The sequence below is a fragment of the Plecotus auritus genome (genome assembly GCF_963455305.1).
Source record: "Plecotus auritus genome assembly, chromosome: 4".
NCBI lineage: Eukaryota > Metazoa > Chordata > Mammalia > Chiroptera > Vespertilionidae > Plecotus > Plecotus auritus.
In genome coordinates, this window is record NC_137775.1 from 63,002,746 (window position 1) to 63,024,438 (window position 21,693).

The window sequence follows — 21,693 nt, forward strand, 5'->3', positions numbered from 1 at the left end:
ATATATTTAAAAAACAAAAAAAACAGCCTTTCTAAATAATTCAAAATTCAGAGTTAGACTTGCTATGCATTTGCTCTCCTGAATAAATTATAAAATGTTCTGTTTTCTCAGTTTAAACTTTTCCCTAATATTTATTGTTGATGGTAATTTTTCTTTAATTTGGTTTAACTCTTCTCTTGGAAGAGTGGTTGGATTATTGTCAATAATAATGATTATTGCCAACATTTATGGAGCTCTTATTCTGTGTCAGACACTGTACATGGAGTATTTTATTTCTCCCAACAACCCCCCTTTTTATTATCCATAAGGCCAGAGAGACTAAGTAACTTGCTCAGGTTTATTCAGCTGGTAAACGGGGGAGGTAGTATTCTAATGCTGATGGCCTGACTCTAGAGTCTATACTCAGAATCTTGAGAATTCCTCTAGGTTTGGAAGAAAAGGCCTAGAAGACATCAAAGGGCTTGACTTTTAATGAGAGGGGCTCAGATTATTCCCGACATAAGATACCTTTGTGAAGATTTGGAATGGAGAGGGAAAGGGTGCCACAGAAGGAATGACTTTGTGATATCCATGTTTACTAGGAACTTCCACATTTAATCAGCACCCATCAAATCTATGACATATTATTCTTCACTAAAAAGAAAAGGACAGTCGATTCTCTATCTGTAGTGTCTGTTGCCTACCCCATCATTTTGGAAAAATCTTACTCTCTTGGTCTCCGTGATGTTATTCTCGTCCTTCTTCTCTGGCTACTTTGATACCATTTATTTCTCCCAGTCTTCCCATAAGTCTTCCCCAGGATTCATTCTTTGCTCCTTTTACTCTGTGTGCGCTTTTTATTCTATGTGCTCTTCTCCTTGTGACTTCAAACACTGGTGTGATTTTCATTGCCAGACTCTTGTGTGTCTGCAGCCCTGGCAGTCCTCTGCCACTGAGAGCCCATTGGATACTTCCTCCTACGTGCCGCACAAGTACTTCAAACACAAGATGTTTAAAAGTTTACCTGACCATCTCCTTCCAGATCTACTCCTTTTCCTTTATGCTCTGTCCTGGATCATGACTTCACCATCTATGCCACCAGCCACTCCAGAAATCTGGGAGTAATCCTGAACGTTCATTCTCACCTCTTATATCCATATCAGTCACCAAGTCTATAGATTTATTCTTGTAACTTTCTTATCTGCCCATATTTTCTATCACCAGTGCAGCTTCCTGAATCCACGTTTCCATCATTTCTTGCAATTTAGTGGTCTCCCAGTCTGGCTGCCCATCAGAATCACCAGGGGCTCTTTGAGATTATAGTGTTGGGTCCCACCCACAGAGATTTTGATTCAGTAGATCTGGGGTGGGGCCTAGGAATCTGTTTTTTAACAAGCAGATGATTCTTATCAGACTCTCCCAGGTCTGATCTAACCTATACATCTTCAGCAATTTCCTGCCATTTCTCCTTGTATAACCCCTACTTCAGGCCTGCTTGGTTGCTAAAATAAGTGTTTTGTTTTGTTTTTTCTTTAGGGCTATTTGTATATATGTTTTTCTCCCTCCCTGTTTGCTTGACAAATTTCTCTTTTATTCTTCAAGAATAAACATTGTTTATTCTCTCCTGTCCTAACATTGTTCTTTAGACTAGCCTCTGATATTGTTTTCATTATCCTGCACAGCAATTGACTTTTCATGTCCGTCTTCTCCTCTAACAGATAATGAGTTTTGAGAGGTCAAGGAACAAGTAACCTGCTCCAAATCACTTAGATCAGAAGAGGTGGAGAGACTGACTAGAAAGTCTGTTCTATTTACCCTTAAAATCTCTGGGATTTTAAGATACAAATCAGGTTAGGAATAAAAGCCTATTGGTGGGTCATGGATACAGACAACGGTATGATGATTACCAGAGGGAAGGGGGCTGATGAAGGCAGGTGGAAGAGGGTAAATGAGAGATAAATGGTGATGGAAGTAAACTAGACTTTGGATGGTGAGTACACAATGTAATGTGCAGATGATGTATTGTAGAACTGTATACTTTGAAACTATATAATTTTACTGACCAATGTAACCCCAATAAATTCAATTAAAAAAAAACCTGTTGGTGGAGGGTTTTTTTAAGGGAAGCTCCACTTTAGATGGATGATTTTTCTTCCTATTTTTTATAAAGGTATAATTTACACATAATAAAATTAACCCTAATTTTTAATGATTAATTTGTGAGTTTTGACACACATACGGTTGTATAAACATTACATGGCTTTAATACAGATAAAATTGTATAATGTTTGTAAATAAATCGGTCCCTCTTGGCATGAGCTTTATGAAAGCGCCACAATGTTCTAAATAAAAAATATTTCCCAAGAAAGAGGTAACCCTAAAGGGTCTGGAAGGGTTAAAGTAATGTGTCTTGGTAATTCTTTTTTTTCCAATTTAAAAAAATTGATTTGAGAGAGAGCAAGAGAGAGAAATGTCAATGTGAGAAACATAGATGTGAGAGAAACATCGATCGGCTGCCTCCCATATATACCAAACCAGGGCTCAAACCCTCAACCTGGGTATGTGTCCCTGACGGAGAATCAAACCTGCCACCTTTTAGTGTATGGGATGACACTCTAACCCACTGAGCCACACCGGCCAGAGCATGTCCTGGTAATTCTTATTATTAAAATAAAGACTCTTGCTCATGAACTAGACTTGCTTTATTTAATATTTAGCTTTAGGTTTGCTTAAATTTACTTTAAAACCAGGATATGGAACTCATTACCAAAAAATAAAATTCTTTCTACTTACAGAAAGAAAGACCCAGTAGTTAGAATTTTCTGAATTTAGGAATAACTTAGCTCTCTAAAATTTCTCATTGGTTCTAATTCTATGCTCTGAAAATAGAGAATAAATCTAGTCTTTCTTTAGGTCCTTTGGTATGTGATGAAGTCTCTTTTTTTCCAGGCTATTCATCCTTCCTCCTTTCCCATCACTCTTGGTGTCATGGTTTCCAAAGCATTCGTGGTCCTAGGCCAGGTCTGCCAGATGCAGCACCTAAGAAAATGTGAAACTTGGTTTCTTTGATTATCTCTTGTTTGTTTTTTTCTGCTAAGGGAACTTTTGTAGGTCTCTCATTTTCTTTCACTTGAATTCTATCTTAAAATATCATTTGTACCTATAATTTAGAAAGAAATTGGGAAATTTTCTCCCTTAAATTTTTTCCTTTTTATTAAATTTATTGGGGTGACACTGGTTAACAAAATTATACAGGTTTCAGGTGCACAATTCTACAGCACATCATCTACACTGTATTGTGTGTCCATCACCATTTATCCCCCTATACCCTCCTCCATTTCCCTCCACCCTTCTCTCCTTCTGGCACACTGTTGTCCATGTCTATGAGTTTTTTCTTTTTGCTCAATATCTCAAAATGAATGGACATGGTGACTGAGTGGTACTGGAATAGCTGGCAGGATACATGAGGCTATTGCTCCGCCTTCTTGGGCAAGTCTCTTAAGCTCTCTGAATCTAATTTTTAAGATAAAGGGATCATTTCTAAATCTAAAATTCTATACCTCTAGTTTAGATAAAGGTTTAACATGCAATGTGAAAGACTTAAAATTATTAGTAAACTAGAGGCCTGATGCACGAAAATCATGCAAGAGTAGACCCTTGCAGCAGCAGCTGCCTCGTGGCCCGTGGGCCACCCCCCCCCGCCCCTGCCCCCACTGGTCGTTCCGGAAGGTCATCTGGAAGGTCATCCTGGAAGGTCTTTCTGTTGTCCGGTCTAATTAGCATATTAGCTCTTTATTATATAGGATAGGCTCAAAATAAGAGCAAAATCACTAAGATATGAAGGCATAAGCATATTAATAAGCCTATTAATACTATAAAGTATCAAAATGAGACAAACAATTTGACTAGAGTCAGTTTATATGTGTGCCATATAGACCTCCTCCAAAAAAACTTTTCAAACAGAATTCCCAAGAATCCTAATATATAAAAACCCTGGGTCGTAAAGTCCGGTAATGACCGAGGCTCGACCAACCAGAAGTCAGTCCTGCAGTCAGCGCTCAGTTGCCATGGCAACCCAGTGCTGACTGCTTCTGCTGCAGGCGCGGTGCCCCAAAACTGACTGCTGAGGGGGCTGTGAATCACGGCCAGAGAGAGGCCTGAAGAGAGAAGCAGGGACTGATCATAGTCTCTCTGACAGCTGTTGATTAGCACTTGCCTCTCTCTTTCTCTCCCAGTCTGGCCAGTAGCCTGCCTCCATTTCTCTCCAGGCCTCCATCGGGGCTGCTGATCAGCCCCGCCTTTCTCATTAGGCCCCGTTGATAGGCCCAAAGACGCTGACTGGCTTAGAAACTGACCAATCAGAACCAAATCTGGGTCAACTGTGAGGAGCCAATGCCTGCCTAGGAGGCGGAGCTTTTGACACTGATTGGCCAGCAGAGGAGGGCAGTTGGGGGCAAGATCAGGCTGGCAGGGGAGGGCTGTTGGGGGTGAGATCAGGCCAGCAGGGGAGGGCAGTTTGGGGCGAGATCAGGCCGTCAGGGGAGGGCAGTTGGGGGTGACCAGGCCGGCAAGGGTTGGGCAGTTAGGGACGAGATCAGGCCAACAGGGGAGGGTAGTTGGGGGCAACCAGGCCAGCAGGGGAGAGCAGTTGGGGGCAAGATCAGGCTGGCAGGGGAAGGCAGTTAAGGGCAATCAGGCAGGCAGGCAGGCAGAGGCAGTTAGGGGTGATTAGGCAGGCAGGCAGAGGCAGTTAGGGGCAATCAGGCAGGCAGGTGAGCGGTTAGGAGCCAGCGGTCCCAGATTGTGAGAGGGATGTCTGATAGGAGAGGGTATAGGCTGGGCAGAGGGAACACCTCTCCATGCACGAATTTCGTGCACCGGGCCACTAGTGTTACATAAAAGTCATTTGAATCTTGATATTCCTTGATGACAGAATTTGACTATAGTGGTGGCAGGAGGGACAGGGTTTTTTAATAGAATTCCCCCTGCCACTAATAAATTCATGGTATTGGATCCCTCCCATAACTGTGTAAGATTAGGATATTGACAACATACTAGAAAAATATATTCTTTTACTCTAATATGCATAACCTATATTTGGATTCAGTGTAACTTAAATGAATAGGGCACATAATTTACAATTAAGTTATTTAAACATTTGAGTTAATGAAAAACTGGATAATTCAATTTTTAAAAATTTATTTTTGTTGACACTATTACGGATGTCCCCCATTTTTCTCCCTCTTTGCCCACCTTCTCCCCTGGCCTTCACCAGACCTTTGTCTGTGGCCATGGGCTATGTATATATGTTCTTTGGCTAGTCTCTCTACCTTCTTGATAATTCATTATGTTAAGGTAATACAAGTTATATAAAGCTTCAGTACTCATTATTTTCCTTACAATTTTTTTTATTTTTTATTTTTTTGGTTCAAGACTTGAGGGGACCTGTTAGTAATAGTGAGTTTTCATATCATTGTATAACACTATTGTGATGCACTCAGTCCTTCTTTTTAGTGGAAAAGGGAACATATAGAAGAAGCATAGGGCATTTGAATGTTGTTCGAGTACTAAATGAAATACTAATGCAAGTAAATTCAGAAGGACACAAATAACTGCAAAGACGGGAAATTCCATGGAAATATCGTAGGATGGGAATTGTTATGCTGTTGTTCAGGTCGCTGACGATTACTACAACTTTCATAGTAATCATTGGAAGTGGAATTTTTGAGAGCTGAAAGGGCTAATTTGAGAAGGATCTGGTGTGAAATGTGGCCTTTCTATAGGCAGAACACAGGGTTTGTTAAGTGGTTGCTGCATGAATGCATGACTTGTATTGTTGGGCAAAGAAGTAAGGGCATTGCCTTTTTTCTCTTGGAGAAAGCATTAAAGACATTGAGCCTCATAGGGCACACATGTACTCACTAAATACCTGGTTGAGGTGTTGTTAACTGTACCAACATAGAGGAGTATCTGGCAATAGCTGTAGGAAGGGGTTGTTGTACACTGAAGAAACCTTGAGTATCAGTAAATGTACAGTTGGATTTCACTGAAGGGATAGAGAATAAAGGACTGATATGAAAAAAATCCACTCTTCATTTATTCATTAAATAAATTTTTAGGCGCCTCGATAGGCCTTGCAATATAAGAATGAAAGACCCAGCCCCTGCCTTCAGGGAGATTACATTTTAAACTTAGGTGACTGAACAAGGTGATGAGTGCTCTGATGGAACAGAAACATGTGCAGGTACTTCGGCAGTGCAAAATGGGTCCCTGATCAGTGAAAACTGCCTATTTTCTTGATCTGCTTTTCCTCACCTTCAATTCCATTCTTCCTCCTAATTATTATTTTAAAAAGTAACAATTTTCAGAAGTTAAAAAAAACACACTTAAGGGATCACCTAGTTTCTTGGTACTTTAAAGTTGGTCCATGGAATATTAGCATAGCCTCAGTTGGAGCTTTCTAGAAAATGCAGAATCTTCCTAAAAATGGGCTACATCCCAGCCGTACTGAGTCAGAGACTGCATTTTAGCATCTCCTCCCTCCCCATGTGATTCTTTTTTTTTCCTTTTCATTCAAGTTGGAGAAGCACTAATCTAGTTTGCCCCTGTATCCGGTTTTATAGATGAAGGACATGAAGACATTGTGCCCTATGCACAGTAGCAGAGCTGCCATGAAAACTCTGTTTACTGATAGAGTCTTGCATGATTTCTGTCATATCTATTAATTCTTATCTACGCCCCCTTCACCTTTTCTCTCTTCTATTGGCTTCTGTTAGTGCTTTATATTGTCAGATCTTCAGCTTCTTACTACTCTCTTTTTATTAGTCTTCTCTTTAAAATTTTCTGTTGAATGAGAGAATGGTACAGGTTACCCACAGTATACATCAAAGAGAATACATTTTTATTTATTCTTGATTTCTGGAAATTTTGAGACCTATTTCTCTAATTTTTTAAAAATTTTTTTTTAACTTATTGTTCAGAACATCCTATGAAGACAGTAGGAATTCTGTGTATGGATTAGAGTGAGAAATGATCTATGATGTTAGATTATTCCTTAAAGCAGTCCTTTTGCTATTTGTCTCAATCTCATGGAAAAAACAGTACCTGCCCTCAAGTTTATGGATAAGAATAGCACACTATAGCAACTCCTTCTTTAGTCACCTGAAGTAGAGAGGGCTTTAAGGTTTTCTATAATGTAGAAAAATAAACTTTTCTATAATGTAGAAAAATAAAGATCTAAATAGATAAGTACCCCCATGTTTTAAGGGGGCCTTTGGCATAGAAAGATATTAGTAAAGAAAGATAAAATGACAACATTAAGGAAAAGTGTACAATCACTGATAGGACCATAGTGACACAGTGTCTTCAAACAAAAAAACCACTCCTCCCTCCTATGAGAGATTTACTCTCTCTCCTGTCCTTTTAAGTATTTTAAGTCTGGAATACGTTTTGATTTAAGTGGTAGAACCATAATTTCCATGAATAGACAGATAATAGGCTTCCTAAAAGCTATGAAGTAAAATCAGTTTTTCTTGTCCTCATATTTGTTTTTCTTTAAGTCACTATTCTACCTTTATAGCAACTCTTTATTTTGTAGAAACCATAATTATTACATTACTTCCTGACTTTGGAGACTGTGATTAAATATTGTTCCACTTGTGTTTTATGTCTTGAATCTTATATTCTTTTGACATTATATAAAAACATTCATTTAGTTTTAAGTAAAATATTTTGAAATATAGTAAGTAAATTAAATTTATTTTGGTTAGCTTTGGGAACTGGCTAAAAGGTAGAATATTTTTTTTTACTATTTTAAAAGTATATAATATACCTGAAAATAGAACATAGAAATGCTTTGCATTACCAAGAAGAAACTAGACATTAGTTTCACAACCTTTTAAATGCTTTTTAACTTTTAGAAATATAAAAATTAATTTCAACATCTTGTTAAAATGTATTAGAAAATTAATTTTTGTTAACCGCATATTTCATTTTCATGCTTGTCTTAGAAATATTTTACTGTGGCAGAACTATTGTAAAATTGATTCATGGATGTATATTTAAATATTAAGGACACTTTATTCATTTTAAATGAAATAGTGTGTTTTATTTTATATGTATATTTTTACACATATGTAAGGTAAATGATTTATAGTTTTAGAGAAAAGCTATAAATTGGTTATGTTTATGGGTAAAAAAATAGACTCATGTTCTCAAGGAAAATTTTAGAAAAATGTCTTGAATATGATGATTACCATTTAAATAATTTATAGACCTGTAATGATCTCTAAGTTAATATCCCAAATATAACTGTACTTTTGTCTTCAGTATCCAGGAATATCCCAGGAAATGGCTTTCATTGCTCCACACCTCTTCAGTGTACTAATTCTTTCCTGTCTTAGACATAGGAGGGAGCAGCTTCCAAATTGCACTGATAAATTTCACATTTAATGTGGAAGACAAGTTTCTCCTTAAAGTATTTTTCTGTCTATGAAGTGTCTCATTAACTTCTCATCTCATCCCAAGTTTGTTCTATATTTTCAGTGAGCTTTATTTCTTGTCTTTGTTCTCTAGGTTCTCTGTAAAACATAATGTGTGCCATATGTAACGAAATTTCATTTTCAAAAGCTGCTCACGAACTCAGTCTTGTTTATGTCATGTATTTTTGTTGGAACTCACAGGACAACGATCTGTATTTGGTCAATTTAAAAAAACCAAGTTGAAACACAATTCCTAAAAAATTCATTTTATAAAACATCGTTTGATGAATTTTATGTTATTTTGTTCTCTCTGTAGATAAACGTGTGGAAAATTGGCCTCTAATGCAGTCTCCATGGCCTACGCTTTGTATAAGTACTCTTTATCTCCTGTTCGTGTGGCTGGGCCCAAAGTGGATGAAGGCCAGAGAACCTTTTCAGATGCGCTTAGTGCTCATTGTCTATAATTTTGGGATGGTTTTGCTTAATCTTTTTATCTTCAGAGAGGTATGTTTACTAAATTCACTTTATAATTCCCCTGGGTTATTGGAAATTAAAAAAAGAGAATATGTAAAATCATCATTGTAACATTGTACCACAAGGTAACTTAGTTACTCGAAAACATGTCAAACTCAAAGGCTAACACGGGCCAAATAAACAAGGTATGGGGCCCATGGGCCATGAGTTTGACATGCTTGCTCTAAAAATAAATTTTAATTGACATTTTTCATTTTTAGATATCAAAAATATAAAACATACATAAGGTATAGGACAGGTGTTTAAAAGGAAATTTTAAAGTAGGCAGACTGGGTGCTAAAATAAACCTTATGATTTGTTCTGACATTGGAAATTATTTAACTTTTCTGAGACTCATTATCCCATAAAATGGGGAAAATACATACCTTCTAGGGTATCAGAGATAAAAGTGAAGTAACTTTTGCATAGTATTTAGTACATATTAACTACTCAGTAAATAGTTGCACATATTTATTTATAATTCTTACTCAGCAGTTTCAGGTTCATAACCGATCAAACTATGCAGATGTAAAATACCAATTTCAAATTAAATCCTATTATATAATGTCATTGTAATTTGGACTGAAGGTAAAATGAGTTCACTGTTATATAACTATTGCTTCCAATCATTGTATACTTTTCTGGGCACTAGCAAATTCTTTAATTGACAACTTAGGCCACAGAATCTCAACTTGGTAAAAAACTTTTTTACCTAATTTGTTAGATACAAACCACTTGAGATCAAAAATAAAAATCAATACAACTCTTAGATCTGAGGCATGATCAATCAAAATTTCTCTTAATATTATGAAGTAGATAGAATTGATGTCAGTCTAAAAGTGACATGTGATTTCTAATTTATTCTAAATTTCAGAATAAATTGAGACAGTAAATTGTAAATATTCTGACACATTAAATGTTTAATGCATTTGAAATATTTTAGATAATATCACTTTTTAAAATAATTTCAAAGATTGCATATTGGTATTTAGGGCTCTTAAATGCTGTATCTACTAAAACTTTACTCCAAATATTATTCCCTTTTTTTCCAGTTATTCACGGCATCCTATAGAGCAGGATATAGCTATATTTGCCAGAGTGTGGATTATTCTGATAATGTTAATGAAGTCAGGGTAAGTACATTAACTTTTAATCAGTCAAAGAGGATCTAATTTTATAGTCCCCAGTCTGTGAAAAACATACTTTTATATAATGGTAGAAGTGTACTGGATTGTTTTGTGTCAATAAAGCTATTTTTTTTAAGTACATAATTAAAAATCTGTTTTCTTACCTACAGTGTTTTTCATTTGGTGTGTGAGTGTGCATACGTGTTGGATTACTAGATTGCAGTACTTTAAAAAAGTTCTATGCTTAATGTAAAGATATTTTAGATTTTTGCTGTTTTTGGTCAAGAATAGAAATTCATAAAGAGATTCTAATTTTTTGTTAAGAAAGTCTGAGGAAAAGCAAATGTTTTATAAACTATGTAATGTTTAGTAAATTAACTATAGCACAATTTGTATAGGTATAGACCAGTTTTTATTATATTTGCTGAAAAATAAACCAATAGTAATAGAATGTTATCATATTTTACTTTCCAATCACCTACATTAATAAATTTACCATTTTACTCAAATAGAAAAAACAATAGTTACTTTATTAAGTATTTATCAAACTGCTCTTGTGTTCTGTGGTTCATATTTAAAGATATGTATACATAAAACATAGGTAAACATGTTAATACGTTTTATGTTACATGTAATATATGTATGTAGTAATAGTGTGATATGTAGTAGCTTCCCTTGAAAACACTAGCGTTTTGGAATTGGGGTTGGATAATATAAATAGCAATATTCATCAAGATCCAAGATCAGACTGCTTTAATGTACTTACCATGATATGTCCATGCCTTCATTTCCTTATTAGAAGACTTATGTGCCGATGAAAAAAATCACCCCTTTGGTTGTCATAATCGTTTTATTCATTTAACATATATGTACTGAATATCAATCATATGCAGATAGTGTGAGGGGCACTGAAGACAGGGAAAAGACAGGGGAACCCTGCCTTGATGGAGTTGACATTCTTGTGGAGAGTGGCAGAGGCAAACAGTAGTCATGTAACAAATGGTTAGCAAGGAAATCAAACCTGTGGTGTGACTGAGAAGAATGAGGGGAGTACTTTATTTAGATTTCTTGGCTAGGAAAAAATATTTTTCTGATAACTATATTGTCAGAGAACCTCCTCAGGGAGAAGAAAAGGAAAAAATGTTTAACTTGCTTTCTTTTAGGACTGTACTTAGAAAAACCCCTTGGGTAAAACAACAAACTAATATTTTTAGGATAAAGTTTTAAAATACCACCCTGGTAATTGTGAAACTACAGTGCTGGCCTGCATAACCAGTCACTTCTTCAAAAAATTAGCTATTGTGAGACTGTAATCTAGGAGGAGAAAGAACCAGAGATTCTCAACAGATTGCATGTGAAATTTTCCTCCCTGTCTCTTCTCCTCTTAATATTAGGTGTAGTAGAATAAATATTTTACTCAGTGACTTGTTTTTGTATTTGTTGTTATGTAGCCAAGAAGTATCACTTTTTACTTTGATGTAGCTACTCAAAGATATCTAATACAGTTTACAAATGAAAGATAGGAATTATTTATTACTATTCATAAATAGTGGCTAATTTAGAGGCCCAGTTTTTTGGGGGGGGAGGGGCGTGGGGAAGGATAAGACATTATCTTTTACCTTCTAGATAAAGTTTACTACGCCAAAATGGTTACTTTATTTTAAGGTACTAACATAATAGTGAATATTAAATATATTGTGTTGCTGTGAGTAGTTAACTATTTTAAGCCTATTTTAACCATATTATTACTCAAGCAAATTCAGTGAATAATTCTCAACCTGTAAATAAAAGGTTTTATTTTCTCTTTGGCCCACACTTTATGTAATTTTGTTTTTCAAAAGAAAAAACAAACAACCAAATCCTGTGATATGTCAACAGCTGCAGGGATAAAATGAGGAAGAGATCTATTACCTCTAAAACATCTAAGCCTATGAATGAAGGTGTTAGACAACACCTGAACACACAAAGGTTTATTCAGTTATGTACTCCCTAGGGCCCATATCATAAAAAGTAGTTGACATAAAAAGTTGAGTTTAGGCATCTATTATTATAGAATTCTTTAAAATATTTTAAAACATATATACAGAGGTTACCTCTCACTGGATCCCTGGCTCCTTAATCTCAGCAGTATAGTAATCTTTCTGTACCATCTGGTGTCTTAATTAGAGCCCCCCAAAGAAAAGACTTATTTATGTAAGTAGGATTACATTTATGACCTAGGAAATGTTTGTTGTTTCTGTTTATTTTAATCTACCATTTTAAAGATTTTACTGCCTAATGCAAACTTCTGTGATTAGGTACTTCGTTGCATGTGTTAAAGTGAGAGAGAGAGAGACACTAACAGAGACTGGTTGCTATCCATAAACGTACTTACAGGAATATGAAGTATAATATAGACTAAGCATGAACAATTGAAGTGCAATGTCCCTTTACAAAGTAAATACCTCAGTTTCTTTACCAAATTGAAAAACGTAGCAATGTGGATGTAGTTACAGCTCTTGGTACTACAGCAGTTTGGTACCACGTGGATCCAGCTGTGTATCATGAAATTTTTTCTGTATTGTTAGTACAGAATAGAAACAGATTTGGACTCTTGTCTTTCTCATTTTCCCCCATGGATAGATGTCTAGATTTCACACCTACTTAAGCAAAAATGATTTCATTCCTTGTACATTTTGTGTAGTGAAAATTTTATACAATGAGTAGAAAACTATATGATGGTATCAATAATATGCTTTTTCTTTCTTTATACAGATAGCTGCTGCTCTGTGGTGGTACTTTGTATCTAAAGGAATTGAGTATTTGGACACAGTGTTTTTTATCCTAAGGAAGAAAAACAACCAAGTCTCTTTCCTTCATGTATATCATCACTGTACAATGTTTACATTGTGGTGGATTGGAATTAAGTGGGTTGCAGGGGGACAAGGTGAGCATTTTCAGAAACATATTTGCATTTATTAAATTATGTAAATATGTTGGGTGGAAAGTAGTAAGAACCTGGGAATTTGAGTTGGTCCATAATTTAACTTGCTTTCATGATTATTTCTGTATTAATTTAATTGTAAAGAAATTTGAAGAAAGTAAAGCTTTAGCTTTTTGCCTGTGACTACTTTAAAACTAAAGATTTGCCCCAGAGGTGAGCATAAAATAATTATAAATGTAGAAAATAATATTTTGATGAGGAGCAGTTGTAGTAGTTTTCATCCAAAGGATATCAAGATAGAGCTCAGTCTGAAGGCTCTATTCCAGTTCAAGCCAAGAGCTCACTCCTGTTCTAAAATACGCCTTAGAATCAGCCTGTGATTCTTACCCAAGGGAAATTATACAGACAGTCCTCAGGTTACGTCAGATTCAACATCCATCGTTTCATGGTTACATCGCCATCTCCCATTTATTTATAAAAAAGTTCCGTCATTTTGACGTATGTACATATGTGCTTTATGTTTTTTATTATTTATTTACCACAGGTAAAGGTCAGGAATTGTTACCTTTCTTTAAAATTTTTTTTACTGTTTCACTTCTTTACTGCTGTGTATGTGCTCCATGTGAGTGACGTAGGTGCTTATGTAGGTAGGTTCCAACTACGGTGAAATCATGTTACGTTGCACCATAGGAACGGATCTCCGACATAACCTGAGGACCTACTGTATATTGCTTTGTTGATGTTAAAGATAATCTGAATTCATAATTTGGCTAAGATCTGCCTCTAGCTTTTTAGATGCCTGTAGATTGAAGATGATTTACATTCCTCTGATGAGGACCCATGGTACAAGTCATTATAGTACAGTTCACCTCACTACTTTCCATTTAAAATTACTTAGAAGCCTAAGAAATATTTTTGTAGGTATTTATATTAGCACATCTAAAGGCAATAATGAGACATTTGAAAATTTACTTCAACCATTATATGTACCATGACTCCCCCCCCCCACCTCCACAAGAATAATAGGATGAAAAGTAATATAGGTAATTTTATATTGGGGCCCACTTAAACTACTAGAGTACCCCACTTGAAAGCTCACTATTTTGAAAGTCCTTTGTATTTGAAGAATATCTATTTTTTTATATGTTAAAAGCCTGAGTGTAAGCATTAAAAATATCTAGCATGATCTGAAGAGAAAGCTTTTCAGTAGTACTATTTTACAACTTTTATTCCTAATCTTTACTCAAGATTAAGTGTTAGGAAATAAAGTAGACTCGTTTGTTTCATATCCAAATAATTTATTGGCCAATAAAATTTTCTATATCTTGTAATTTCCTCTTTTTTTAAAGCGTTTTTCGGAGCCCAGCTCAATTCCTTCATTCATGTGATTATGTACTCGTACTATGGGCTAACTGCATTTGGCCCATGGATTCAGAAGTATCTTTGGTGGAAACGATACTTGACCATGTTGCAAATGGTAAGTTAAATGTTCTAAAGTTTCTTCTGGTGCAACACTGAAAATGTTTGAGTTTATTGTAAAGTGCTGAGTGATTTTTGACAATTTTCTATTACAAATTCAACTCTGTGAGCCAGCTTTGGGAATTGAGGTTGCCTGGCTCTGAGCTACCTGTTCATAGACTTATGGGTTACGGACACTTGATTTTTAAATGTCTTTAAAAGACTAGACTAGCTCTTGTCTAAGAGAATATTCTTTACAAATAAATATCTGTGAAGTGGATGAGTAAAAATCTAAGCACACCACAAAGTACATAGACTCATATATGACTAGAAAAATAATATAACTCTTTCTCAGGTGATTTTTTAAATATTTACTTAAAATATTATTTCTTTTCATCCTGTTTGCTGTTCCAGTTTTCAGTAGTTGTTAACAAATCCCATACATCTATATATATAAAAGCCCAGCGACCATTATGGTGGAACAACCAGAACAACCAGTCACTATGATGTGCACTGACCACCAGGGGGCAGACGCTCAACACAGGAGCTGCCCCCTGGTGGTCAGTGTGCTCCCACAAGGGGAGTGCTGCTCAGCCAGAAGCCGGGTTCATGGCTGGTGAGCGCAGCAACAATGGCGGGAGTCTCTCCCGCCTCCGAGGCAGAGCTAAGGAGCAGCGAGCCCGGCTTCTCAGGGATTGGCTTAAGCTGGCAGGGGGACAACCCCTGGGTCCCGGACTGTGAGAGGGCACAGGCTGGGCTGATGGACACCCTCTCCAATCTGGGACCCCTCGAGGGATGTCTGACTGCCCGTTTAGGCCCGATTCTACCTGGCAGTCGGACATCCCTCTCACAATCCAGGACTGCTGGCTCCCAACTGCTCCCCTGCCTGCCTTCCTGATTGCCCCTAACCGCTTCTGCCTGCCAGAATCTTGTGCACTGGGCCTCTAGTTTAGAATAAAAGTTGAAGAAAAGGCGTAGAGCCAAGAAAGGGTTGAGGTAAAGGAGGGGAACAAGGACTGGAGAACTCCTCTTAATTCTCCAACACCAAGTCCTCGGAGAGCAGAGCTAGGTATTTTCAATCACTAGTCTTTGGAGCAGACAGTTTTCTGCACATACCCCTGTAGGACTTCATATAGCATTTGGGTGCTTCAGTGTAACATTCAGAGCTAGGCACTAGCCCAGTAATGAAACTGGAAACCCAGACCAACCTTGGTAGTATTCTTCAAGCCTTGGAATTTATTATAATTTGCTTTAATCATAGCATGCACACAATTTTATCAGTGAAATCACATTTGGAAATATTATCCATCTCTGCTTTAAGTTGCCAAACAGCTGGCTAACCAAACAGGAAACACAACTTTTGGGGAATGCTGGGTGTGAAGGATTCATTTGTAATTAAAATGCTATAGGAAGCTTCCTTCAGTTTTTGTGTAAGCTGTTTATACAGTTTGTGTAATTTATTTCTCTTAATAATTAGTAAGTGGTCCCAAGAAAATGAAGAGATTACGAAAACCACATGAACTATCATGAACTATTGATACCTATTTTCTTGGAGCCTGCACCTGACTCTCCTTGAGCGATGCCATACTCAATCACACCCACAGACACACCCTTTTTCGGTGATGCCAGTTCCAAGAACCATTGTGAAATCAAAAGTTCTTAAAATCTGGACTTGCCATGGAAAATTTTTAAAGTAGTTAGTGTGATATAAATTTGGGGCTTACCTGGAATAAATTATTTTAATAATATTTAATATAATAATACTGATAATGCTATTCTTAAAGAGAAACCACAAAAGTCCATTCCAAATAGGATGTTAATTTATGAAGGGTAGTGTATTTCCAGTTCTTACAACAGATAATCATGTAGGTTAATCTTGTAAAAACATAACACTGGTTAACACCATGAAATTCATAATTTTTATTTTGAGAACCTTTCATTTATTAATATATTAGAATTTAAGCTGATTTGCCTCATCTTAATTAAAAGCATCTTAATTTTGGCTTTTCTCCTTTTAAAAACTCTTCAAGTTGAAAGTGATTGTCTCTTTTTGCACTATTTTCAACTACCTACTAAATTTTACCAAAGATCTTAGCTTTTAAAGAATAGTGTTAATTCAAAAGCCTATTGTCTATTTTGTAAGAAGTTCATTTTAAAACTATAGATACCAACTTGCTGACAATTTTGTGGAAAGAAATCGGTCTTAAATGTGGGAGCAACACAAAAATTTAAGAGCCTCCAATACTATTACTTTACTCTCTTAGGCCACTGATATTCTCTCTCATTAGATAATATTATTCACTAGAGGCCCAGTGCACGAAATTTGTGCACTGATAGAGTCCATAGTAGCTGCCAGCTGCCTGCTGGGGCCTCCCTCCCTTCCCCCGGCCAGCCCCGCCCCCTGGTCGAACTCCCAGAAGAACTCCCTGTTGAGGGGATAATTTGCATAGTATGCTTTTATTATATAGGATTATTATCCAACAGATATTCATTGAGTCCGGATACTGTGCCAAAGACGCAGGAATCATCATAGCAAAACAGTGTCCTACCCTTTGGAGTTACATACTAGTGGAAAGATCGGTGATCCAGAAGTCAATTTTAGATAGCTATCATTCTTATAAAGGGAAAAAACCCACACAAATCAAAAACCCTTTGGTGAATGGGATTGAAATGGCCAGTTAGGTGAAGGCACTTTAGTTCTAGTCATCAGGAAACCTTACTGAGGAGATGGCATTTGAGCAGCTACCTGAATGAGCAAGAGCCAGGAGTGGGAGCCAGAGAACTATTAAACTTTGGATAAGGTGGCAGAATTTGGGCCTGTCTTAGCTGTTTAAAAGATTCTGAAGTTGTTTGCTATGCATTTGCTTCTGTTTTCCAGGTTCAGTTCTTTGTGACCATTGGACACACAGCAATGTCTCTTTACACGGATTGCCCCTTCCCGAAGTGGATGCACTGGGCTTTGATTGCCTACACAATCAGCTTCATATTTCTCTTTCTCAACTTCTACATTCGGACATACAATGAGCCTAAAAAATCAAACACTGGAAAAACAGCTGTGAATGGTATTTCAGCCAATGGTGTGAGCAAATCAGAAAAACTGGTGATAGAAAATGGAAAAAAGCAGAAAAATGGAAAAGCAAAAGGAGAGTAAATTGAACTAGGTCTTAACTGTTGTTGACAGTGAGGAAGCTCCCATTTCAGATAAAATTTTAGGGAAAACAAGCAAATGAGGGTTTGGGGTGGGGAGAAAAATGGCAAATGTGCTCCCATGTATTAGTGACCTTTAGATTGAGTAAAGTGTTAACTATGATACCCAGATGTTTTATTTATGAAGTTTTTATTTTAAACATTTTTTTTATTAGCTTTCATGTTGTCCAGACCAAAGCAATTGTTATGTGACTTTGGAGGCTCTCCCTCTGTTCACATGGTTTGTCTATTGCATGAAATTTCTCATGTATCTTATATACAGTTATTTTTCAGTCCGATGATCACAGAAACACAGTCTTTATGAGTTTTTTTTTTTTTTTTGGATAAATTACTAATTACCTACTGATTAAATCAGTTACTTTACATTTGCTGGTCCAAAGCTGGAAATGCAGATACTTTAAAATTTGCACATTTGAATTTGCTGACTGGAATGATCGAATCTCTCCACCTCTGGTTTGAATATACCTTTTTGGTTGTAATTAAATTTTTAAAATCTGATGATCTCTGTAGACTTTTAGAGGCTTGATGATGATGGTGTTGGTGAAAATAAGAAAGAATTACAGTAAAATCCTGTCTGGCGACCCAGAGGTCACCATGACTTGTGGCACAAATCACTGCGGGAAACAGTTTTTGTGAAAAGGCAGCCTTTCAATATTTCTATGACTATCAGAAATACATTATGAAAATTAAGATTATTGTCTGATTGGAACATGAAACAACTCATGTCTTTATTGGTGACATCATAAATAGTTACATTGATGTCCTGTTAGGAGACAGTACGTTGATTTTTACCAGACTTCTAATGTTTTGATTTGCGGCTGTTAACCGATTTTTCATATGTGGAAATATACCTACCTCTTCTGTTGGAAAGAACATTTAAAATTAAATAAATTTTAATTTAAAAAATCAAGGAGTCCTCTATTGTAGATCTTAATATTTACTATCCAATCCACTAGTATTTTTATTTTTTTTGCTTTTTTACAAATGGGCATACACCAAATTTTTCTATGTAATTATTCTTCTCTTTCAATGTGTTTAATTTTGGAGTGATATTTTTCTTGTGACAGAGTTGCAAGATCTTATTTATTAACTAGACTAGTAGCCCTGCACACGAATCCGTGCGCCAGTAGCTCTCTGTGGGGCCTGGCTACTCCGTACCCGCTGCCCAGAGGCTCTCCGCGGCCCAGAGGCCCATCTGGGGCCAGGTGTGGAATGCTTGCCTCATTGCCATGGCGATGAAGCAAGCATTCCACCAGGCTGCTCACGCTGCCCGCTCTCAGCAGCCGCCTCCCCTCCCCCTCCCCCCCGAGACTGGGGGACTCCGGCAGGGCTGAGAGGACTGGACACCGCCATCTTGTGGCTATGGGCGCCGCCATCTTTGTGATGGAGTGATGGTTAATTTGCATATTACCCTTTTATTAGATAGGATATGAAGTGTAAACCCATTTTGGTGCAATATTCTTGACTCCTTGGTGCTAAAAAATCATTAAATTCAGTGCTTGATTGTTACAAGGTGTTAATTGTTAAGACACAGAATGAATAAAAATGAGAGTAGTCAGAACCAGAAAGTTAAATTTGCTGTTTACAAATGAAGTATTTCATGTAATATAAATGAACAACTGGAAATTCACTAAGAAAGAGAAGTTGTACAGTGTCTTATTACATAGGTCAAATTGTTAGGGGTGTTGCACAGGAATCATTATGGGAAGAGAAAATGTAACCTTCCCTCCCCCCCAAACAAAAGCATGAATCTAAGTATCTCAAGATGTCAAAACTGCATGTGCAGGATGTATGCTGTTTGTGCAGACCAACTATTTCAGAATATTTGTAAACTATAAAATATTTATTGTGCATTAAAATCACACACTTTTCCCCCAAAAGGTATGCAGTCATGAAAATTATAGAAAATTTGCAACAAATATAGTAGTTTGGTCTAAGAGGATTCAGCACCTGTATTTTTGCTGCTCAGTGTGTAATGAGTAGAGATTTGTAAATCTTTGTGAACGTTCTGTACTGGTTCCCCAGAGCTATTCGTTCCCTGCTACCTGATTCCAGCACAATAAATATACTACTGCTATGGGAAAACTGACATTTTGTTAATCAGTTTATTATAAGGTAAATTATCTACTAGATTGGTGTTTATTCAATTCAGTTGTTCTAAATTCTGCTGACAATTTCTAATGCAGAAAAGAAATGAAATTAGAAATTGGATGTCTACAATTTCTGATAAAAATTTATTATAGCATAGTTTTACTTTAAAAATTAGTTGCTTTTGGATCCAGACACAAAACATATTTTCTTCTAAATTAGTCTTACATTTGTCATTTCAAATGTAAGCTTTAACACTTTTAAATTCTGTGTGCTTCTTTTTGTGCCAAAAATAAAGTGGGTAGGGGTGGGGGCAGGGGCTCTTGTGTCCTTATTTGTAAATCATTTAGCTCTCACTGTACCATATTATAGATGATTTTAAGATGTTATAAGTATAACCTTTTCTAGTTGCTTTCATAATATCTCTACCATCACACTAAGGTGCATGCTTCATACCTAAAGGTCATTGAAGGAGGATTGCATCCTATTTTTGGTAAAACTTTGTCCCTAACTACAGAAATGTTTTCTTACATAGAAAGCAGGGATTTTATTAAATATTTTTAATGAGTAGAAATACCTGAAGCATGTGGCAGTGTATTTTCCAAGAATCAATGACTGTAGCTCTTCTTTTTTCCCTTTTCTATGTTACTCTTGACACTGTTTCTGATGGACACTGACCGGTGACTAATTTCAGTATTAGCAGTATTAATTTAGTCTTTCTCTTTTTCTCTCTTTCCACATATTTATTGGGCTTTCAAAATGGATTATTATATTTTACTAGAGGCCCAGTGCATGAAAATTCATGCACTGGACGGGGGGGTCCCTCAGCCCGGCCTGCCCCCTCTCACAGTCTGGAAGCCGTCAGGGGTGGGAGGCGACCCGGCGATCAGGGGAAGGCGACGCCCGCATCACACCTCTGCTGCTACCACTGCCGGCAGCACAAGCCTTGGCCGGCCCTGGTTACCTGAGTCTCGGGCAGCCCTGGGCGGCTGGGCAGCGGCCATTTGAGGCTTGCCTGCGCCTTGGGCCGGCCCTGGGCAGCCAGCATCCGAGGCTTGCCTGCACCTCAGGCCGGCCCTGGGCAGCTGGGGGCTGAGGGGACTGGGTGCTGCCATCTTGTGGCTGTGAGCACTGCCATATTTGAGGGCGGGGCAGTCAATTAGCATGTTCCCTCCTTATTGGCTGTGGCGCCGCCATCTTTGCAATGGTGTGAGGGTCAATTAGCATATTCCCATTATTAGATAGGATTCACATTTTAGAACATGGATTATTATATTCACATTTTAGAACATGGAATCTTGCCATATTTTACAGTTTATTGGGAATATTTTAATTTACAGGTTTGTTTCATATATGCAGCTCAGTTTCCCTACAAATAAGAAAAAACCTAGAAGTGGAAGTGATTTTTGATGTCCTATCCATTTGATAATATGACGATTTAGGTATTGTGTATTGACTCTTGGCACTGAACTTTATCTCACCTTCATTACAGTGTTACATCAAGCTGAGCTGTTCACACTCTAGGCTCTTTCCTCCTCGTAGCCTTAATCCCAGCCAGCTGCATTCATAGCTGTTCCTGTTGAGAAAATGATGCCTGCAGATGTAGGGAATGTAAAGTGGGTACTCAGTACAGACAAGGGGGACTTAGACTTTGGATCCTGCTGCATGGTCAGTAGGTCTGCAGAGTTGAGAGACGCCATGATGCTGAGCTGCATACACAGGAGCCCAGCATCTTAGCAGTAGCCATAAAACCTGTGTACTGAGATTGGCCACCTGCCACTCTGCATGTAAGCAATTTTGATGCAGCAACCTTGGGGAACAAGTCCTTTATTTTGGAATTCATGTTTAATCTTAGGTATTTTAGGCAGATGATATCTGAATCAGAAGTAGTATTGTGAAAAGGACAAGAAATAGAAAC

The 21,693-nt window shown here is 37.1% G+C and overlaps 1 protein-coding gene across 1 annotated transcript in view; it reads left to right on the forward strand.

The window, feature by feature from the left end:
* Positions 1–19,775, forward strand: part of ELOVL4 (ELOVL fatty acid elongase 4) — a 36,892-nt gene extending 17,117 nt beyond the window's left edge. The window contains exons 2-6 of the mRNA XM_080664073.1: positions 8,776–8,963; positions 10,025–10,105; positions 12,854–13,025; positions 14,372–14,499; positions 17,359–19,775. Coding sequence (XP_080520199.1) covers positions 8,776–8,963; positions 10,025–10,105; positions 12,854–13,025; positions 14,372–14,499; positions 17,359–17,631 — 842 coding nt within the window. The 3' untranslated portion in view covers positions 17,632–19,775. The remainder of the gene's footprint in view (positions 1–8,775; positions 8,964–10,024; positions 10,106–12,853; positions 13,026–14,371; positions 14,500–17,358) is intronic.
* Positions 19,776–21,693: the final 1,918 nt, after the last annotated feature.